Source organism: Hydra vulgaris, chromosome 11 (genome assembly GCF_038396675.1).
Source record: "Hydra vulgaris chromosome 11, alternate assembly HydraT2T_AEP".
Lineage (NCBI taxonomy): Eukaryota > Metazoa > Cnidaria > Hydrozoa > Anthoathecata > Hydridae > Hydra > Hydra vulgaris.
Genome location: NC_088930.1, coordinates 11,910,001 through 11,934,139, shown reverse-complemented (window position 1 = coordinate 11,934,139; position 24,139 = coordinate 11,910,001). Strand labels below are relative to the sequence as shown.

The 24,139-nt window shown below is 29.4% G+C and overlaps 1 protein-coding gene across 1 annotated transcript in view; it reads left to right on the top strand.

Moving 5' to 3' along the window:
• Positions 1-254: 254 nt before the first annotated feature.
• Positions 255-24,139, top strand: part of LOC100199016 (fibroblast growth factor receptor 1) — a 70,527-nt gene continuing 46,642 nt past the window's right edge. Inside the window, exons 1-2 of the mRNA XM_065810114.1 lie at positions 255-634; positions 12,348-12,671. Coding sequence (XP_065666186.1) covers positions 556-634; positions 12,348-12,671 — 403 coding nt within the window. The 5' untranslated portion in view covers positions 255-555. The remainder of the gene's footprint in view (positions 635-12,347; positions 12,672-24,139) is intronic.

The window sequence follows — 24,139 nt, the reverse complement described above, 5'->3', positions numbered from 1 at the left end:
AAACGCTTTTAAATAAATGTAAAAAAAACTTTAAAATCTTGTCTAATTATACTATTTGACAGAGCGAGAATGTCTGGGAAACGGGAGAAGTATATTTGAAAAAACTTTTACATTTAAATTTATACATAATAAATAATAATAATAATAAAAAAGAAATATAATAATAATAAAAATAAGAATAAAAATAAATAAGAAATACAAAACAAAACAAACAAAAAAATTGATGTTTAGTTTGAAGTGATTTTAAACAAATATTTTTGATTAAAAATATTTTATAGAGTTTTCTTATAATTTGACACCAAAAGTTTATTGATTGACCATTGGTTTCTATGAAAAAATTATCACTTTACCTTATCAAAACATTTTTGGACTTTTATGGTGAGTTTGACAAACACAGCACATACAAAAAATATATTATTATATCCGTTATAGAAAGCATTTAGTTAAAAATGAAACTCGAAGTTTAAATTTTATATCACGATTATATATTTTATATTCGTGATGAAATCACTACGACAAAACATTAAAAAAAAAATGCTATTATAAAAACGAAAAATGACAGTTAAATATCACACGTTATTCTACATTTTAAGTTCATGGGTTGTCACAAAAAGTACTTCTGCTCAAAAAAAAGGTTGGAATATATTTTAAATTATTTTAAAGACAAAATTTGTTTAAATAAACTATTACGAAAGTAAAACATATTTATATAACTATAAATATAAAAGATTATGTTTAATTGGTAAATAAACTTACAAATAGTATAAAACACACACACACACACACGCACACACACACACACACACACACACACACATACAAATATTAACTTGATAGGATATTGACTGTTTAATAAAAACTTGTGTTTTTTGGCCGAAATAGTTTGTTTTTTTTGACTTTTACTTTTAAATCAGCCAGTTGTTTGCCCGAAAAAAATGTTACTTTTTCCATAAAATTACAAATAATCTTGTACTTGTAATATCTTAGTGCATATTTTAGCTGATAGTTCATAAAAAAAAATCTGGTAATTCTAATATGCTTAAGTTATGACATGATTTAATTTTAACTAGATTAAGAGTTAATTGTTATGATTTTGCAATTTACTCGTTAATAAAATGACCTCTTTTGGTATTAAACACATTTTAAATTAAATATTGCGATGTGAACAACTCGAGTATTTAACAAAGTTATAAGTTAACATGAATCAACATAAGATTACATGAGTCATCATAGGATTACATAAATCCTAATATTTCATGAATCATTGAACCTATAGGTCACGAAGCTGTATACTACGAAAAAAGTAATATCATTTATGACGTGAAACTAGTAGAGTTCTTAAAAGAAAGTAGTAGCAATTATTGCATATTTTTTATTCCTTATTTGTGTTCAACTTAAAATTAAAATTTTTTTAAACCATTTTAAAGACTAGTAATTTAACTGCCATCCTATCGACTATCTACCAACGTTTTTATTTTTTATTGCATTAATTTTTATTTTTTGCCTTTAATCTCCATCTAAGCAAAAACGCGATTTTTTTCACTCTCCCTTACAAAACCACACTCTTCTATTTCAAAACCACACTCCTCTATTTCAAAACCATAGTTTTTTAAAACTATGGTATGATATATATTATACATATCATACCATAGTTTTTATAGACCCGATTTATATAGATCAAGATTTAAAAAAAGAATTATTTTTTGTTGTTTTTTGCATATCTTAAATTTTATTCAAAACAGCACGAGCCAGTTTTTATCACAACTTTTCCTTAACAACTAAAAAAAATATTTACTTTACAGCATGCTTGAAAAGTTTCTTTTGATCGTTAAAAGATAATTAGTTGATAAAATAAAATAAGATATTAAAGTTACAAATATAAACAAAAACAACAAAAAAGTACATTGCAAATATTATCTTTTACCATTAGGAACGTAAATGCAAGGAGAAGGCCAGTTTATCTTAACGTCTGATAAGCAAAAACTATAAAAATAAAGTTGGTCTGGACCACTCACTCACATTCAAGATTGATGTCTCATTTTACAACACTTGTTTTTTACGATTTATAGTAAAATTTCATTCAAAAACATTGCCGTTCCAAAATATTTCAGTAAATTGTATTTTTTAACAAAAAACTTTATATTTATTTTATTGTTATCGCTACTGTTATTGTAATTATTTATCGTTTTTGTTTTTATTTATTGTATTTATTTTATTGTAATTATCATATTGTTACATTTATTGTAATTATATTGTTGTCACTGTTATGCTTTACTATATCATAAAAGCATAGCAAAAAAGCGCGCTCAGAAAACAGTTTCGAATAATTTTGGCGCCATTCACTTCAAAATAAATTTTTTTTTTCAAGAGTAACAAAAATTTATTGATAGCAACATAAAATAACTTGAAGAGTATTAATAAAATTAAGAATTGAAAACTAAATGACATTTAGCAATTTTTTTTATGATTTTTGTATTATTTTATTTAAGTTATTTATCTAAAATAAAATAAAATGTAAAATGTTTATGGGGGTAGGGAGGGGCGAAGTGAATAAATTTAGATTTTATATGGCCTATAAAAAAGATTAGAAACTTTTCTTGATTGATTGATTAGTAATCGTTTCTTTGTAGCGTTCAAAAATTTATTAATATAAAGTATAAAAATAATGTGTAAAAAAAAAAGACTCTTCACTTTCATAGTTTATAATTAATAGCTTGCCCAGCAACTGGCCAAATGGAATTTGCCAGTGTATTATTAGTGCAGCGAGTTAGGGCAAACTTTGCGCTATTTAGGGTAAAAGCATGAAACTTGGTGGACATTTTGACAGGGTTTAAACATTCATTTTAAGAATGGTTGAACCCTATCAACATTTTAAAAATTTAAAAGCCTTGATGAAGTCACCAATTACAATACTATTTATAATGTAGATAGAAATATTTTAATGGAAAGTTTGCTCAGCATGATGCAAAGTTTTATAAGTTGTGTAATAATAAATTTAGCGATATAAAGTTAGAAAGGGCTAAAAATCAATTACTACTTAACCAACTAGAGTACAAGAAGAAAGATGATGGTGTCGAACATAACTTTTACTATTGAATTACTGAACTTTTGTTTTTTGTAATTGAATTATTGAACTTTTGTTATTGAATTTGTTAATGAATTAGCTACAAATTAATAGGGCTTCTTTAAGAATAGCTTGTGTAACCATTACAAAATATTTTTTGTACTCTGACAATGCACTTTATTGGGTTTCAACATTTGAGTTAGAAAAACGTGTAAGAAAGTGCGCAGCTATCCTTGAAGATAATATTGATTAACTTTGTCAGGTAGGCTTAGTTGCTTAATTGTTAGTGACCAGATAGCCCCAGATGCTACATATCACTCTACTTTTTTGCTAAGTCTCTTCGATAAAATATCATATGGTAATTCTGACAAAAAAATTGTCCAGATTCTTATGGTAAATTCTGATAGTAGTTCAGATGGTAATATCAGATGGCAATTCTGACAAAAAAATGACCAGATTCTTGCTGAATTGAAATAGTATGTGATACAAGAAACAAAGAAAAACTGATAACAGAATCTTTAAGTTATCTTTTAAATAAGTTGACCTTGCTCAACTATAAAAGGATCAGTGAAGTCGGTGGAAACATTTTTGAAAGGATTCATATAACAAAATTAAAGAAGAGATTGTTGGCATTCATGAAGAAAATCTAAGGGAGTATAATTTAAAGAAAGTTTTTTTACTTTACATTTGACAAAAATTTTAAAAATATTTTGAAGAACTGTTACGAAAAGAGTTATGACGGCGATTCTTTCATATGATTATAAAACAATAATTAAAAAAATAACTTTCATTTAATCGACTAGATTATTTATTTACTAGTCGATATAAAAACATCATAATAGCAGAGTTATTCGAGACGAGTTCCCTCCGCACCGAAGTACTACTCATACGCCAGAATTTAAACTTGCTTTCCTGCTGCTACGGCCAATAACTACTCCCAGCTCAACTGTTTTCTAAATATATTCACACTTATCAAAGATATGGCTTCAACGATTATTTTTTTACAAGATTAGAACTATCAACACAAATGGGTTATAGAGTTTTGAACAACTTTGCGGAAAAAAAAAATGGTTTGCCTTACTGCGTTTGAATCTTAACGTTTTCACAACTGCTGCTATGGATAATATAGACCACAATTTAAGTTTCACAACAGCTGAAGACTCTTTTCACGAAACAGGAATATCTTAATTCCAACATCAAGTATCAGAAAAAAGTTGAAACAGATCTTGAAATTTCTACTTAAGAACTTTATTAAAAAAAATATTTCTACGCATACTATTCCTACGCCCGTTTAAACAACTTCTTTTGGAAACTTACACCCAAAAAAAAAACAGAAAAAACGTAAGACTTACTTCAACACTAACACCATCAACACCATCTTATGCTTATTATATGTTTATTTAGTTAATTAAACATATATAAATAAAAATCTTTTTTTTCTTTTCAGATTGTTGAACTACGAAACACTATCAAGGGAAAAAAAAGAAAGCAGCTCCAAGATTGTTTGGTCAGCATTTAATGCATCACAGATTAATGCCGTTAAAGTTATTGATCATTCGGAGTTGTTCCCTTTATTCCGTGAATTTTCTAAATCTGCTGCCATGATCAAATAAGAAATGGATGAGATCAACAGTTGATCTCATCCATTCCTTAGATTATTTAAATAAAGGTCAAACATCTGTCATTAATTTTGATCAGTAATTGTATTCCTTAGTAAAACTGATACAGTAAAATTGGAAAGAATACTATAGAAAAAAAGTTTATAGCATTATAATGGGCTACTCCGTATCAAAATGGTGGCGCTCAAATCAGAGAGCGGTTGATAAAAGTGATAAATAAGGTTAATTCCATTGAGATTTTTGGAGCAAAAAACATTCCACTGTTTTTCCCGAACCAGAATAAAGAAGCGTAAGAAGTCTATATTTAATCCAATAAAACGTAATAATTTACCACTTTTTAGTTAAGTTAATACAAAAAAGAAGTTAAAAAATCAATCACAAATATCTGTGCTCAAAAAAAATTGACAACTGTTTTTGCAACTGTACATTTCCTTCCAAATCCGAGATGGCAACCTTAACAAGTTTTTTGAAAATCTAACCTTTCCACCATTTCTTTCAAAAAATGGACTGCTAAGCAGTTGAATTGGAACTTTTAACTCGTTTTAATGATTTGCATTGTCCACTTGAAGATGAACTCATAATTGAATGTTTAATTATTAATGGAGCTATTGTATAGAAATTTGTAAAGCAGTTATTGAATGCATTGAATATGTTTTTCTAATTTTATGTTCAGGACTTTTTCATAAACTATAGTTTTGCAGAAAGCTTACGGATATACATAACACCGAATCGAATACCAAACAACTTGGTTCTGTACGCCAGTACAGAGAACCAACGCATTCTTTCAAAAACAACCTTGTAAAATGTCTCGAAACATAACAGCCATTTTTACCTTTATTTCACACAATTATAAGTTGTGATCAAGTTTCATTATTTGCTGGAAGAAAAAAATTTTCCCGGAAAACTTGGGGAAAATTTAAAGATTTGTCCCTCCAAAGGATGATATCATTAGTATTTTCCACTTTATTAAAAGATTTGCTGTGCTACTATACAATCCTTCAAGTTCTTACAGTAGTGTAAATGAATGCAGAAAAAACCTACTTTAAAAAAGGACGTTTACCAGACGCCATACTTCCTACATAATATGCTATGCAACTGCATATCTTTGGAGCTGTTTATCTGGCTCCGTATTGCTGAGCACAATTATTGTATAAGAACCCATCGATGCCTAATACATGAGAGTGGGAAGACAATATTTACGAAATTGTTTGGACGACGATTCCGGAAGCCTCCAAAATGTGCATTGAACTTAAACAAAGTGGTTGCAAAAAAACTTAAACAAAGTGGTTATTTAAGCAAAGTGGTTGCAAAATAGAGAAAGGTTGCAGAGGTCTTTTTAAATGTGTAAAAACATTCCATATATCACATTTTGCAATTGTTGTGTTGATTGTGAGCGTTGAATTCATAATTAACTAAAAGATTTAAATAACAAGTTTTAATAATTTATATGGAATTTCAAGGGGTAACTTTTGACATATAATATTGTGTTTTTAAAATTTATCAATAACTAAAATTAAATATTTTAGTATCATTCTAAACTATATTAATCAAATTTATATTATAGTTGAACTATTTGTGTCATAAGAACATGTAAGTATAATACAAAGATATGATTTTGTACAAAAGTATTAGTCAACAATTGACTGCACTATATATGCACCAATTTTTTCTATTTTTAAAGATTTTAGTTTACAATTGTTAGTTCGTTTTTACAATATAACGAGAGTAGATCAAAATTAATACAAATTATAAAGTAAGCAAATACAACATTTAAAACAACAACGTTTAAATCACTGAAAGACGATCAGTAAGATCTGATCATCAGAACTTTATACTAGTGGTATTTGAACCAGCTAAAAATATTTTTGAGTTCTTCTTTAATAGCAGTAAAGAGTTTAATAATATTGTTATCAGATAATGAAAATTGATCCTTGCGGATCACCACATGAAATATCTAAATCATTTTTTTGATAAGGGTAGTTAAAAGAAACAAGTTGTTTTCGGTTTTTTAAATAACTTTTAAACTATTTTAAAATTACGCTTTTCACTCCATAATTTTCTAGTTTATGAATCAAAATGCTATGGTTTAATGTATTAAATGCTTTTGATAAATCTAAAAAAATATCTACCATAAATTGCTCATTTTTGAAAGAGTTAGAGATTTCACGGACGAATTGGATGATTGCATGCTCAGTAGAACTATTTCTTTTAAGACCAAACTGATTTTTATATAAAAAATTCTTGTCTTTAAATAAGTATATAATCTGTTATAAATAATTCTAAGATTTTTGAGAATGTTGATAAAATAGAGATAGGTTGGTAGCTACATATATTCTGTCTCCTTCTTTGTATATCGGATCATCTCGGCTATTTTTAACTGATCAGGTAAAACTCCAAGTTGTATTGACGATTTGAAAACTTTAAAGAGAATAGCTATCAATTGTTCAAAGCATTCTAAGACTATGTTTCCATTTATTTCATCAGCTCCAGGGGCTTAGTTTTTTTGACACTTGAAACTCCTCAAATGATAGCTCAGAAGATATTTCATTGAAGCAAATGCAATTATATATCGTTGTTAAAAAGTTATTGAACACAACTTGGGCATTAGGAATTTTATTTTCTAGTTTGGAACCTATGTCAACAAAGAATTTTTTTGAACTCATGAGCTATTAATCTAGGTTCAAAAACATCTTTGTTATCTACTTTAATCACCTGTGGTAGGGAACCTGAGCAAGTTTTTTTTTTACACTAAATTCTTTTAATATTTTCCAAGAGCGTGTAGAATATCGTTCAAAATATTTTCAATTAATCTTGAGTAGTTAAATGACATGATTATTAATTGTCATAAAATACCTAGTTGCCATTACACATTTCAAAAAACTTGATACCATCCTAAAAAAATCAGCAAGAATTATGTCGTGCTTATCAAAACGCTCATGCGGCTTCACTACCTAAATCACTTGCGTGTGTGTGTGAAATCCTAAGGGTTTATTGCAGAACACCGCGTAAGATCATCTAACCAGGAAGTTTACGCCTCCTTCCTTACAAACGTTGTTAATTAGACTAGAGCTGGCGTCGAACTTTGGAACTCTTGGTTCCAAGTCAGACTTGTCACCCGGCATTAAAAGATATTTTTACAGTCATTGTGAATATATTAGAATAGAAACCTCCAAAACATGTAATGAAAGAACTTATCCATTTTTAAATACGCTTTATTGCTTTATAAAGCATGAAAAATGCTTTATACAAATTGTATAAAGCATACAAACAATTAACAGTTTGAACAACTTTAGAAGAACCGGTTTTTTTGGTGAAAAATGCAGAAATGAATGAAAACACATAAGTTTTAAAGAAAGAAACAACCAAAGATAAGAATTAAAAAAAATATTTAGAGACATAAAAAAAGCAGTAGTTCTGGACCATCATAATGACCTCAAAGGCTTTAAATTATCATCAAGGGGTAAGATTTTGGTTACCTTTTGCAATTGTTTAGTCACAGTTTTTAGACAGCAACAGTAATAATGAAAAATTATATAAGAAGAATTCTGGTGCTGTTGGAGCACAAGAGTTATTTTCATATAACTTCTTACATTTATTTCATAACTAGTTCAAAGAAGTCAATAAGAACACCTAGAAAGATAATTACAGCTGTGCTTAATGTCCATTATCAATTAAAAAAAAAACTTTCTTCAAGAAATTATGTTATATACTCACAGAAACATAAAGAGAACTCGCGTAGAAAGAAGTTGAAAAAAACTAGTTTTGATAAATATTCTGTTTTTTGTATGTAAAACAAGCACCAAGATTGCGGGAAAAATAATAAGTGAGTTCAAAACAGATGTGCTCTTGGCTGTTCATTGTTGTTCGCTATCCCAGCTAGCAAGCTTACACTGGCCCAATACATGGTGATACATTGACCCAACGTTGAAATTTGATGTTGGCCCAATGCAGGTTTGATCATTGGTTAGGCATTGACCCAATAAAAATTATCCTTAGTAAACAACATATACAATCTCCTTTGCCTTTAGCTCCAATTTGTCTCAAATAATTAACCTGCAAAAATATGCAACCTTGCAACAATTAAAGTTACTTTTCGTTAGACTTAAATTAATGTAAAATCTCAGAGTATTTTGTTTAAAGTACATAAATTGTATAAAGATATCATACAAAATGCATTAAAAAAATTTACCATTTGCTCAAGTATTTTCTTGTAGAGTATTTAAATTCTCTACTGCTTTTAGTGACAATGGCACTCTGTCAGACAAATCATTAATTGGGGTATCTTTGTTACTCTTTCTAATTATGCTTAAAATTAAATTTGATATGCTTTGCAGTTCACCAAGGTGCACTTCAATGCTTGCCAATCGTACCAATAATACAGGCATATCTTCAGGGGATATAATTTTATCTTGAAACAATTAAGTTAATAATATTCTTAAGAAACAATACAACAAATCAAATACAACATTTAGAATTTATGAAAATAAATACAACAATCACTAATAAAGCAAATAAAATAGAAGACAGAGGGACAAATTCTTAATGATAAAAAATACATACTTGCTAATGGATTCATAATATTTCTATGAATTATGAAATTTGTTGATGGACATTCAATTTATGGCACTGACACAAAACAATTCTCGATAACATTTGAGATACATATTGCACTGTAAAACAAAAAAACTCATATTAAAATAACGTTTCTCAAATGTTGGTAAACAATTTTTTTTAAATAGTTTTGTTCGAAATATTAATAATACAACTTTTAAGAGGAATATCATCTATATAAATGTTGTATTACCTTAGTCTATTACATAAATCTAAATAAATGTTTATAAAATGAATAATAATGAATCATCGGCAACTGTTAAAACTTCAAACTCATATGAATATTGTATTTTCTTTCTTATAAGTTGATTTTAAATGGATTTTAAAGTTGGTGTAAGCTTTGATATGTTGAATATTGCACAATAAAATGTTTATTAACACTCTGACTTTTTGACTGTAATATATGAAAAAATCTTTAAAAACTGTAAAAGTTAAAGCTATGAAAAAAGATTTCCTATCATCAGACAAAAAGACTTTTGAACTAAAACTTACCATTTAATAAACTTTGTTCATTTAATTTCTCAGAGAAATCATCGAACTTCTGCAAAGAATTTGGAGTTACAGATAAACCCTAAAGTTTATTAATATTTTTTGTATCATTATATGAAATTGAAGATAAATCATTACTAAAATAATCTGAAGAATCATCTACACCAAAATATACACAATTTTTTGTCTATTCAATCTTTATTTTGGCTGATCATTTTTGCTGTCTTCCTTTTTTGTCTTCAGAGCAGACGTTTAGCCATCTGCTAAGTTAATCTTGCATTGCTATAAAAATCTATAAATTAATTCATTAATAATTAAGTTATAACTAAAGTTAATGTGTCAGCTTAAAGTTTTTAACTGTTGCAAACTAAATATGAACGATATCCAATAAAATCGGTTAAAAACTAATAAAACCAAGAATAATGTCCCTCTGCCTCAGAAAGATGAAATATATACAGGGTTGCTTTATTCAAATCAATTAATTTAAATTGATTAAAATCACGATTTAAATCAGACAAATAAAAATTATGATTTAAGTTGAGTTTTTTGATTTTAGTTGTTTTTAATGATTTAATCTCATAATTAAATCAATTATTATAGACTAGTCATTGGCCTTATAATAAAATGTCTGGCAATATTAGAAAGCCCTACATAAGTAGAATTTAGATTCTAGTAACTTTTTGTACACTGTGTTAATATGTTAGTAGAGGGGTTTCACAATCAAACACAGAAAAAATCAAATAAAAGTGACATATTTAAAATGTAAAACACCAGTTTCTAACAACTACAATGCCACTGAAGTAGTCATATATAATATTTTAAATCTAATGATACGAGTGATGTATAATTTGCAGATATTATTAATACATTTATGAACTATTTTTGTGTAAGATCTTACAGTTATTTTTTTTCCAATACTTAATACTGTATGAAATTTCAAAAGTTTGATTTATGTAATAAAGACATTTTAAATATTTTCTTTATTAAATAAATCAAACATTTGAAATGTCATTAAAGTAAATAAAGTATTGAAAAAAAAAAACTGTAAGATCTTATACAAAAATGATTTGATTATTGCCTTTATTTTTACATTGAAAATTTAGATTGTAGTAAAATGTTATGAGCACATAAATTAAATATTAATTAATATTTTATTCTTTAAAAAAAAATAAAACATCAAGTCACAAGAACCTCTTGAAGTTGACTTCTTATGAGGTTTTTGTAATTTGATGTTTTAGAGAAATTCTCACATCTAAGGTTGCATTGTTCATTGATGATACTACCATTTATTCTTGTCTTGATTAGAAGCCAACACTCTCTGATTGCGTAGAGGAGCATTTGAGCTTGTAAAGGATTTCACTTCTGCTACAGCATGGGCTCTCAATGGCTGGTGAACTTAACTCAGTTAAAGTTCACCAGCCATTGAGAACCCATGATCTGCAGAAGAAATTCATTCTAGTGTTACTCTTCATTCAATTAAGTCTCACCCTTTTACTGTGACTGTTTTTAAGTGCTCAAAAAACTCTTATTCATCTAGTCTTTTCCTCGAATATCAGTTCTCTGGAATTCGTTTCCCTCCATCTTGTTTTCCTAAAGCATATAATTTGCAATCTTTTAAGTCATCTATTAATCGTTATTTTGCTTTATAAACTTCATCTTTCCTATTCCATTAACTTCCAACTCTAATAGTGATTGCTTGCTGCCTTGTTGGAAGTGAAGATATTGAAAAAAAAGCGATACTTTAACGTAGCATATGAGATTTTTTTACATATTCTATATATAGTTTTTATACATAGCTGAAAATTTTATGCACAAAACTTATTAACTCAAATTCTAGGATATCTAACATAGTTAATAACGTAAAGTAACTTTCACAAATACGCATAATAAATTTTGGATAAGCACAGGAGAGAGCAGAAAAAAGAATGCCAAACCACAAACAACCAATCAATTCCAAAAAATATAAATAAAGATCACTCTTTCTAAGTATTATTGAGAACTAAAAGAGAAACATAAGAATCCTGATCTGGTCCATATTTTAAGATTTCTAAATATCTGCGTACAAAAAGTCTAAAGACTTTCACATAACAATAATTTTATTTTATTTTCAAGATATTTTTACATTCATTTTTTATTTTCAAGATATTTTTTTAATTTTATTCTTTTTTGATTATAAATTAGTTATTATAAATTTGATTTGATTATAAATTAGTTATTAACATACTTGTAAATACGTGTATATAATTTTTAAATGGTTCAAAGTAAATGATAATAGTAATAGCGATTAAATTATATGTTTTTTGTTTTAGATCAAATTATTTTTGAAATTTAGTTTATGTAATATTATAGGAGTTGCTAGGAACTTTTTCAGGAGTTTCAAGGCAATTAGTTCACTTAACTTAGTCACTCCTCTTATGCATAAGTTTGATCGTTTATATTAAATGTAGCTATTCGATAAACTAATAAAATGACGGTTTTATAATAAACTACGACTTTTATGTTTATTGTCTTGATAATATTCATACCCTTAAATATCAATAAAAAGTTTTAAAAAACTATTTTAGCGTCAATCAAAATGGATATTCCGTTAAATGAACCGGTTGAGCTTGAATGTGGTCATATAAACAAAACAATTGTAAGTGTAATCTGGCAAACCGCCCCTCATAACAAAACTTTACGTACAGTTTATAGTAATGATTCGCTTAATAATAAAAAGAACCGCCCTCCAACATATTCAAATTCAAGAATAATGGTAAGTGGTAAAAGTTCTATAAAAATAGGAAGTACCCAAATGACCGACGGAGGAATCTGGGAATGCAACGTCATTTTTTTTAAAAACGGAGTTTTGGATAATCAACTGATGTTGACGTATGATATTAACATAATAAGTAAGTTTGAAAAAAATTATTTTCATGTATTTTGTTATTGTATCAAGGTTATATAGTATCAAAAGTTTTATTTAATAGTTATTAAATAATATTTATAGGTTCTAATAAATGTTCGTTGAAGTATTATATTTATATATATATTGTTTATATATTTTAGCAGCATTATAGTAATATAATTATATATTTTAGTAGCAGTATATATAGCAGGTGGCCACGTCTCCTAATAAATCCTTAAATCTCCGAAAATTCAAAAAATCTCCTAAAAAGACCTAAACTCTCCTAAAATCTTCTTGAGTTTCAAAAATATTTGAAAAATCTCTCATTTAAACTTGTTTTTTGAACTTTAAGTTTTCTTTCAAACATTCAACTTGAACTTTCAAAATTTTTATGAAAATTTTTGAGTATTTAAATTTCGTTAAAAAAATTTTAAAAACTTCCTAAATAGTTCTAATTTTTTTATTCGTTTTTCCAAGTTTCCCGGTAAAATCTTCTAAAAGGTCCTTAATATTTTCCTGAAATCTCTTAAATCCATACAATTTTTAAACTCAAAAAAAGTGGAGCTTCCCTGAGTATACCATGGCAATCTTTTTTCTAATATTTAACAGTAGTTAGTGAAAGTGGATTTCCAATTTTTTGCAGTTTTCATTCTACAGAATAAAAAATGCAAAAAATTGGAAATGAAAATATTGGGAATGAATGCAAAAACTGCAAAAAATGAATGCAAAAGCTGAAACAAATGAATGCAAAACCTGCAAAAAATCGGTATGATAACATTTTTTTTTTTTTTTTTTTTTTTTTTAAACATCTTCGCTTCCAACAAGGCTGCAAGCAGCCACTAATTAAAGTTGGAAGTTACTGTAAGAGAAAAGATGAAGATTGTAGAGCAAGATAACGATTGACGGACGATTTAAAAGATTGCAAATTATACGAATCAGGAAAGCAAGATGAAGGAAGCGAATTCCAAAGAACTGATGTTCGAGGAAAAAAGCTAGAAGAATAAGCGTTTTTGGAGCACTTAGGAACAGTCACAGAAAAAGGATGACACTTAATTGAATGACGAGTAACACGAGAATGAATTATAGTAGATGGCACAAGAGACGCTAGCTCTTTAGAGCAGTGCCCATTATAGTATTTGTAGAAAAGAGAAAGAGAAGCAACATTACGACGATGTGATAATGGTTGAAGGTTGGCTGCAAGAGCAGGTCCAACTATGTTTACAATGCGTTTTTGCACCTTGTCTAAAAGAGAAAGGGCATCATTAGAAGATCCGCCCCAGATATGGCAACAGTATTCCATACAAGGCCGGATTTGAGATTTATAGAGATAGAGAATAGAATCCAGAGTAAGAAAGTGGCGAGCTCGATAAAGAGATGCAACCTTAGCAGATGCTAATTTTGCAACTGATTTGATATATGGTTTCCAAGAAAGATTGGAAGTAAGAGTTAATCCTAGAAGATGAAGAGTAGGTGACTCATCGAGTACATCACCGTTCATAAATATAGGAAGATCTAAATTATTGCGATAACGATTGGCTGAAAAAAATTGAGTTTTATCTGAATTAAAGTTCACCAGCCACTGTGAGCCCCATGCTGTAGCAGAAGTGAGATCCTTTTCAAGTTCAAATGCCCCCTCCAAGCAATCAGAGGGTGTTGGTTTCTTATCACGACAAGAACAAATGGTAGTATCATCAGCAAACAATGCCACCTTAGATGTGAGAATATCTGGAAGATCGTTAATGTAAATTAAAAAGAGTATAGGGCCAAGGATAGAACCTTGAGGAACCCCTGAAGATACAGAATAAGAAGAAGAGTGTTGTCCATCGAGGACAACTTTTATGCTACGGTTGAAAAGGAAGGATTCAATGATCTTAAAGATGTTGCCGGATACACCATAAGAAGAAAGCTTATGGAGAAGACCAGCATGCCAAACTTTATCAAACGCTTTTGAAATGTCAAGAGCAATGGCCTTAACCTCTCCACCTTCATCTAATGCACGATAAAACCTGTCAGTTATTACTGTTAGCAAATCAGCTGTAGAACGAGAAGATCGAAACCCATATTGATGGTCAGAAAGTAAGTTATTAGATTCAAGATGAGAAATTAAGTGTTTGTTAATTAAAAATTCAAAAACCTTGCTTATGATAGGAAGAAGACTTATGGGACGGTAGTTAGACGAATCAGATCGCTCTCCAGAATTTTTGAAGATAGGGATAACAGATGCGGCTTTCCAGCAGGCTGGAAAACAAGACTCTGATAAGCACTTGTTGATTAGTTTTGAGAGTATAGACGACAGCTCCGGAGAACACTTCTGCAAGACAATAACAGGTATGTTGTCTGGGCCACAAGCTGTAGAAGAGTCTAGGCAGGAAATCACTTTAGATACAGATGCTGGAGTGATATGAATGTCAAACAATGGATCAACCTGTTTGTTGGCAATATTAGGTAGAACGCAATTAGTGGAATCAAGAGATGATATTGATGAAAAGTTTTTAGCAAACAGTTCGGCTTTGTCTTTAGGTGAGGTGACAAAGTCTGAACCATACAAGAGAGGTGGAATTATAGATTTGCCCTTATTATTGATATTATTAAAGATTCTCCAGAAGTCACGAGAGCCTAATTTGAGATGAGATACGAGATTTCATGACCTGAGAATAGCGGGTTTTGGCGTTAGACAAAACCTTTTTACAGTTGTTTCTAGCAGTAATAAACAGACGTCTGTTTTCTGGAGAATTGTTTTGCTGATAAATATGGAAGTAACGGTTTCGATTGGCAATCGCAGCAGCACAGTGTGAAGAAAACCATGGAGGAGAGTAAGGCTTGACCTGGAATCGTCGAGAGGGAATAAAAGATTCCATGCCAGCCTGAATCCACGAAGTTATGTAAGAAGCACATTTGTCGACAGGAAGTTGAAAGATTTCTTCCCAAGGGCCATCACGAAGAAAGTCACGGAAAGAATCCCAGTCAGCTTTACTGTAGTTGAAAGAGGTTCGGTTATAGGGGGATTCAGGTGATGAAGAAGAATGAGATATTAGTTTTAGAGAGATCAAACTGTGATCAGAAGAACCTAAGGGTGAATGCGGAGAAACTGAGCACTGACTAGGATCAGAAACAAGACATAAGTCGAGTAGAGAAGGTAAATGATTAGGGTTGTCAGGAAAGCGAGTTGGAAAGTTGACTATTTGAGTTAGGGATTGAGAAAGGCAAAAGTTGTGGGCTTTAATGCCTGCAGAGTCACTGACACTAGAGCCAAGCCATTCAGAGTGGTGAGCATTAAAGTCACCGACAACAACTATATTAGCTGATGGATAAAGAGAGAGGGCTTGGTCAATATGATCAGAAATAACATCAAAAAGAGTGCAGCCTTGAGATGAAGGAGAGCGATATAGAACAAAGAGAAAGGCAATAGAGTGAAGTGGTGCTAAACGAAAGCACATGAAAGAATAGTCTGTGGATTCAAACCTAGTTTCACGACAAACAGGTGAATTCTTACGAATGTAAATGCCCAGGCCAAGCATGTGACTATTGGAGTCTTTACGAATCAGAGGAAGATAACCATCAACACTAAGATCACAAGATGAGACAGCTGAACTTAAATTAGTCTCACAAAGAGCAAGTAGGTCTGGTGAACTTTGCAAGAGATAAGACTCAACAGAGAAAAGTTACTTCGAAGACCACGAATATTAGTGAATGATAGGTTTAGAGGACTTGGTGATGATGATGGTTTTTTGTGTTTTATAGTTTTTGGTACTTTATTCATTTTTAAATTAGATTGAAGAACTTGACTCAAAGCATAGATAGTACTCAGAACACCGTTTAATAGCCCAAGCAATTGCCTCATTACTACTAATAAACCCTAAGCCGTAACAAAGGGCTCCAAATGTGGCCTCCGCAATGCACACCAAAAGTACAAACAGGGACACCATCCATGCGCAACATGGCACTGTTAGTACTTTGATATTTTTCAGCTGTTGATGGAATCAGCCTCTCTGAGAGCTACCACAGAGTTCGGGAAACCTGACTACCAGCCGGCCTCAGAATCATAAAACTGAGTTTTAGAGCTGTACCCTCATAAGGAGATAATAGAATGAGTTGCTTAGTCATAAAAACAGTAACACAAGCAAACCCATGCATTGAGTCAAGAAGATCCAGCATTCAACATCCTAAACTGGAAACAATGTATTAAAAATACATCTGCGCCAGCCTAATAGATGAAGAAGGGGTGCGAGGCTGGTCAACAGATAGAATCTGTTTACCCCTTAAGTCTTTGCCTAGGAGGCCTTCTACAAGACAGTAGCTGGGTGCATTTAACATCTGCCCAAGATGAGTATTTTTATCGAGACACCATCTCTAGCCTTTACTCAACCAAGAGCCCCAAGGCAGGGGGTGTTTTAAATCAGAGTTGGCATCTCCTAGCCTTAGCCTAAAAAGGCGTATCCTACAAGGCAGCAGGACATGAAGCAGATTGTACCGGGTTACATGTTACCAGTAGCAGGATAACCTGATCTGACAAAACTGCAAAAAATAACGAATAACTCTTTACAGTTTTATTTATTTTAATGACTTTTTGTTTTATATTTTAATAACTAATAATATGGATTGCCTGAAAAAAAAAATTTCAAATCATATTTTGATTTTAAGTTAGAAAGCATCGAGATTGTGTATCCTGTCGGGGTGTTTATTATTGATGCTACGTAAGAACAAATTTGTCGATTTTTAGCTTAAACCACTTAATATTTAACTTGAGACCTTTTTAATTTTACCTTAACTTAAGATAAAATGAAAATCTTTCTTAAGATTATGTAAACACACATATTTATTCAATTTTTTTTTAAATAACTTTTTTGATCTTATTTCTGTTTTGTGTTGTACTTTAGGCGAGAAAAATGTTAGCTACAGTAATACAATTATTAATGTAATAAGTTTGTTGGTGTTTTCATCATTCTAAATCTAGATTTATTTCACCATTTAAACAAAGAATGGATAGGGAAAGTATTTAAAATTTAAAAAAAAAAACATTAACTAAAAGCATATTATAGTGATAATTTGCTTTTTATAATATTTAAATCGCGGTGTATATTCTAGTCGAAATTTATATCTTTATAGTATAGTATGACAAAAAACATATTTTTAAGAAAGAGTTTTTTTTTCTTAGGTCACCCATTGGATAAGTGTACTAAAACCAGACATGCTTTAGTGATATCAAATAAAGTAGTTATAAAGTAGTCATCTTACAATCAAGTTTACTATATTCCTAAATGATTTAACTGCACACTTTAGCAAAATATTTCACGCTAAATTATTTATCTTTAACCATTAAACCTAACAATTTTAAAAGATTGTGATCTGTAAATATGCAAGAATATTTAATTTAAGAAGATTTAATTAAACAAAAGTTCTCACCACCAGTTAAGTTTTTCAACTAAAAGTAAATGATTCTACGAAGATAAATAGTAAGGAAATTATTCTGATGTTTTCACAACAAAAAGAATGAAGAGAATTTATTAATTCGTGTCTAGCCTTTTTTAGTGTGTTAATTTACCTCCACCAGGCCAAGAAAGCAATGAAAAAAGATAATAAAATACCTGCTTTTGTGCAAGAAAAGTATTTAATAAATAAATTGAACAATATATGTCAATAAATTGATTTACAAAATAAATTCTAAATGTGTGCCAGATTTGAATTTTTGAATCATATAAATGTTAAAAATATTAAAACAGTCATGGCATCAATTGGCCAGAATAATCTATACTTTCACAAATTTCTATTAAAAAAGTGTCATCAAATCAGCCAGATAGGTTTCTTGAAACATCAAAGGCCTTGTCTTTAGACTGTATTGACAAACTTTAAAGAAAACTTTGAACTTCTAATGCTTCTAATGCGAAGAGTACTAAATCTATAAAATAAAGTTGTAATATAAATTGTTAACTTTTCAATATATTTACTTCAATGTTCAGTAATTGTAATAATATATTTATTTCCAAGTTTTGTAAAGGCAAAAGGTCCAATAACAGGCCTTGTTAAGAAGCGTTACGCAGCTCGCGTTTTGCCTGCAAAAAGGCGATTTGCCTACGCGTTCATCAGTTTTGCGCGACGCAAAAACTTTTGTCTTTTAGAATATTTAAATTATCCTTTGATGTCGTTAACGTGACGTTTATTTAGAAGAAATAAAGTCGTAAGTAAAAGCATTTAACCGCAATTGTAAACCAATAAATTTTCTGTTAAAGAAACAGTTTGTTTAATTTTTTGTTGTTGTTGTTGTTAAAATTTAGTTAAAAAAAATAAAGTGTTTTAAGTTTTATCTTAAGGAATTAAATATATAAATTCCTTTTAAATATAAAAATTATTTTTTGTCATAATAGTTTGAAAAATGCGCGATTTATTTTGATGTAAATATTTTATTAATAAGATATTTTGTTTATTGTTAATTCAATAACGTAAAGTTTTAATGACGTTCGTTTAATTTACCAAAGTAAAATATGATCAAGAATACGTTATAGGTAACAGATAAACAATAAAAAAAAACTCTTTATTGTTTAAAAACATCATTAAAAAAAGTTCACAAAATAAATAAGAAAAAATTTATTAACAGTTAATAAAATAACCAAAAACCAACTGTAAAATTATAAGAAAATAACAAATATTATTTTACGTTTTATGAAAAAAATAATTTTTTCAAAATAAAATTTAGTTCATATTTGAAAAAAATATTAAAAATGATTTTTCAAATAGGAACTTTTATTTGTAACTTTTGTTATAGGGAGAAAAAAAAACTGTTTGTACGATTTCTAACGCGTTAATAAAATTAAATTAAACTTTAATTACAATGCAGGACTTGAAAAGACGCTAGTGACGCAACATAACATTTCTGTCAATACAAAATATATTTGCTGAGTTGAGTTTCTTAGAAATTACGCGTTACGCGTTTTCGTTACGCAGCGAAATCTCGTAACAAGGCCTGAATCCTTATTCTAGGTCTAGGGAAGATCGTATACCTAGGGTCAGATTTTTTCAATGACCAAATTCAAGGCCCAAGACTTGCCTAAAAATTGTGAAAATAATGTGATCACATTTCTATACTAATTACTTTGTATTGGTATAAGTATATTCAATATTGGTATAAGTATATTCACTTTGTATTGGTATTAGTATACTCAAACTATAAAAATCCATCAATTAGAAGAATTTAAAAATTAGTGGCCATAGGTACAAGATGCTTTTTTTGAATTGGACCTAGGGTAAGGGTGTTTCTTAACTGCAACAATTAAATATATATATATCAAAATTGACTAAGAGTTCTGAGCAAAATTGAAAAAAAAGTCTATGCATAAAATAGTAGTTCAAATCATCGGTGGTTTTGAGATGCTAAGACATTGTACAAAATTAACGATAGAAACATACAATAATATTAAATATACAATAATAATAAACTCTTAATCATAAATTATATTAAAGTTTAACTTAAATAGTTGATTATATATACTCATACCACAATGTTGACATTTTTTAACTTAATAATTTATTATTCCATTAAAGAGATACTACTAAACATCATCAACAGAGTAATTATAGACAGGCATTTTAATTATATAATTAAAAAACATTTAAAAATAAGAGCATTGCTGAATTTTTGAATCTATACGTAACAGAAACAAGGCTTTTTATTTAGGTCTTAGTTATTTAGCACTTATTATATTCGGGTCAGGATTTTATGCTGACCCGAATCCTGGATTTGCTTATTGGAATATAGTTTCAACCACTTATTTGACCTACCTAACGGAAGTTTTACGCTGTATCTGCGCATGCGTGAGGTTTTCGCAAAACTGTCAACTTATCGATCTACTTATTTTACGCGATATCGGCAGAAATTTACTTACTCGGCAAAAACAGATACTTCACCCCTTCACTCTTTTTTACTGTTGTTTCTAAGACAAGTCTTAGAAATAATAGTAAAAAAATATTAAAAACCACGAAATTGCCATTAGGAAAATGCAAAAAATATTTTAACATTCTATTAGGAACACTACATAAACAAGTAAAGCTTGGAAATTAAATTCTAAAAAAGCATGGTGGATTAACCTTCTATTGTTTGTCGTAGCCATAGGCACTGTGTTATAAAAAAACAGATGCAGATAGCATGTATAATGATTTCTAGTAACACTTTTGGAAATTTTTTTTCCGCCTATAGTTGTTTACAAAGCAAAAATTCTTTACCAGAGTTGTACTTATGATGAACTACCTGAACTGTATGCAACAATACCCCTAATCTTAGGTTTGATAGTAGAACATTTACCAGATGGTTCATGGCAATGCCACTTGATGATCTTGAATTTGATGATCAAGTTCAAGAGCAACTTGATGCCAACTTGATGATTTTTGAACTTGATGATCAAGTTCAAGAGCATAATAACAAAAATAGTGATTGGTGCTGTAGTTTTTGAAACAAAAATTGGGTGGAGTTATATGCGACAAATACAGCTAACCTTATCACCTTCAATGTGGCCTCGTCTATAAAAAAGATTATTATTATGACCTTGATATTAAAAAAATTGACTTCATATGCAGCATTTGTAATGAATTCGAGGACTTAGAGGACAGTTATGGTTGCTATTTTATTTAATATATTTTGTAAATATTGTGATATGTTAATGTGTTTAAAATACTAGATTTTAAACTAATTTTTTCACATGAACCAAATTTAAATAAAATATTTTACTACACACTAAAATACTACTGTGTCATAAAATGACCCTCAGGTTGAACTTTGTCCTACTTAAAAAAAAAAAATGCCATCAAATAGATATTTATTAAAATATTAAAAATTAAACATTTTAAAAATCCAAGGGTGCATTTTTAGACTGGGGGGTCCAAAATCCTATTGAAAATATTAATAATAAGAAGGCAGAGGGGCCTTGACCCTCCACTTGCCAAATTTTTTATATAAAATATAAATCTAGCATAAAATAAAGAAATATATTTAAATTTTTTGTTTACATCCCTCTCCCTTCCATCTTCCCCATAAAAAAGCATGCATTGCAATCCTTGCATGCAAGAGTTTTGCATGCAATGTACCAAAACTCGTATTTTATGGAGCATTGTATGACTCTTTCGAATAGTAATGATAATATATAATGGCTTTATTCACTAAGATATACTTTATTTTTTTAATAACTTTATCTAAATTTATCTTTTATCTTTTTTATCTTTTTTTTTTATCTTTTTTTTATCTTTATTTTTTTCAAACATTGATTTTAGTGAACCTAAATCCGTCCTCATGGTCATTTGTAGACAGAAGACAAATTTTATAGAAAATTATATAAAGCTAAATACTTTTACAGATCTTTGTTTAATTAAGTTACTGCGTAGTATTTCTAAAGTTAATTAATACTGTCATTAAGTTACTATCTTCGTCTTGATGAGAAGTCTGAAACTGCCTCATGCAAGTTCTCTCCGTGGTCTTTGATTTTCTTCACAAAAAGAAACAATATGTGCTAACATGATGTGGACCTTCCATGTTATGGGTAAGGTGTAATTATAGCCTTTTGAATACTCTATTAGGTAATTATATGAGTCTTTCAATCTAGCAATAGAATGCTTGACATTGGGACTAAGGAAATCACAGAAACAGTCATCCACGACACACTTTAAATCTTTGAAACATGTAATAATAGGTATTAGCTGTCGACAATCATTTAGGAATGCCTTTTCTAGATCTTGAACATTATTCAATATCTTGTTACGGTTCACTCCATCAAACCCTCCTCCATGATAGCCATGTCTGAGAATGTATTTTCCAGACAGCCACTGATTAAAGTTTAGCCAGAGAGTAAAAACTAGGTCGCTGAGAACATTAATAAAACCCATAAATATATGTAACGATGATGGAGGAATTTTGTTTATCACTTTAACTTTTGGATCTTCATCAAGATGAATTAGCCTTTTTCGTGTAACATTTTAATACAGCTGTGCTGTTTCTTTTTTTTCTCCTGCTGCTTGAAACTCTGAAAGATGAAGATCAAGGATTCCAAACGTTCTTAGAGTTCCTGCATTTATAGTCTTCTCACTTTCAAAATATAAACATGCATGTATGCCACCATGCCCAGATAAACCCATAATCATGTTAGCCAACTTTAAATCCCATGCAATATGAAAACCCTGGCTGTCTAGCTGGATAATATTTAAAACTTGTTTTATATATTATCTAAAGAGGTAGAAGAGCTCTCATCAATTTCAATTGTAATAATGTCAGACTTGCCCTTCTTGGAAATCCAATCAATCTAAATAATAATTCAAAAAATATAAATTTAGTATTTTCTGCCTTTCTAAATAAGTAGCCCATTAAAATAGTTTTTGTTGTTGTTGTTGTTGTTGTTGTTGTTGTTGTTGTTGTTGTTGTTGTTGTTGTTATTCACCTCCTCAAGGCCAAGAAGGCCACTACAGATGAGGAGGCTACCTTATAGTGGTTATAACCCTCTCTTAACTCCGAAACACGAACCTCGACGAACAAGGCCGCTGCGCGGAGAAACAAGTTGAGCGCGATACTACAAGGGACGTGGGAGTTAGTTTTCTTTAGAGGTATTTTTTATATTTTTACTGAATAACAAAAATTAAGCAAAAAAAAAAAAAAATTGATGTCATCAGAGAAAAATGTTGACTATTTATTTTAATTAGTTATTTAAATTAGGAAAGTAACCCATTGAATGCCTAATTAAATAAATAACTAAATGCCTAATTTAATAATAAATATATATAATAATAATAAATAGTATAATTAAATGCCTAATTAAATGCCTAATTAAAAACCCATTGAATGCCTAATTAAACCCATTGAATGCCATCGAATGTCTAATTAATTGTGCACCTTTTTAAAAGCCTTTATTTACTTCTAAAACAATATTACTAGCTATTTAAAAAGGCTTAATTAGCAAACATTTGAAATTGACAAAACTTGTCTATAATGCAGACGTCAATAATGCAGACATCATCAGTTTATTTTTTTTATTTAAATTTTTGGATTCCAAATTTTGTCTGCTTTCCAATAATATATACTTTGTAGAACTTGTTTTGTAAGGAAACTAATATATTTAAGTGTTAATGTGACATTGTTGCAGTTTTTAAGTCGTCAAAAGTGTCCCCCCCCCCCCTTAAAATGTGCTAGTCTACCATAATCTAAAACAAAGCGTTTTGTAGTGTTCTAAGTCACGGCAAGTTAGCTGTTCATTCTCATCCCATGTTAAAATTACAAAAGTGTTTGTATAAGTTAAGAAAATTAAGGTATTTACTGCATAGTAAATACCTTTATTATGGCACAAAAACATGTTTTATTTCAAAATGCTGTATTTTTTTAGTTATCTTACATGTAAAATTTTATCATTTTTGAAAAATATACGAGATAAATTTAAAACAATATTATCTTATGTATGTAAATAATAATAAATAAATATAAATGTTTTTAAAGATTGCCATAGAATT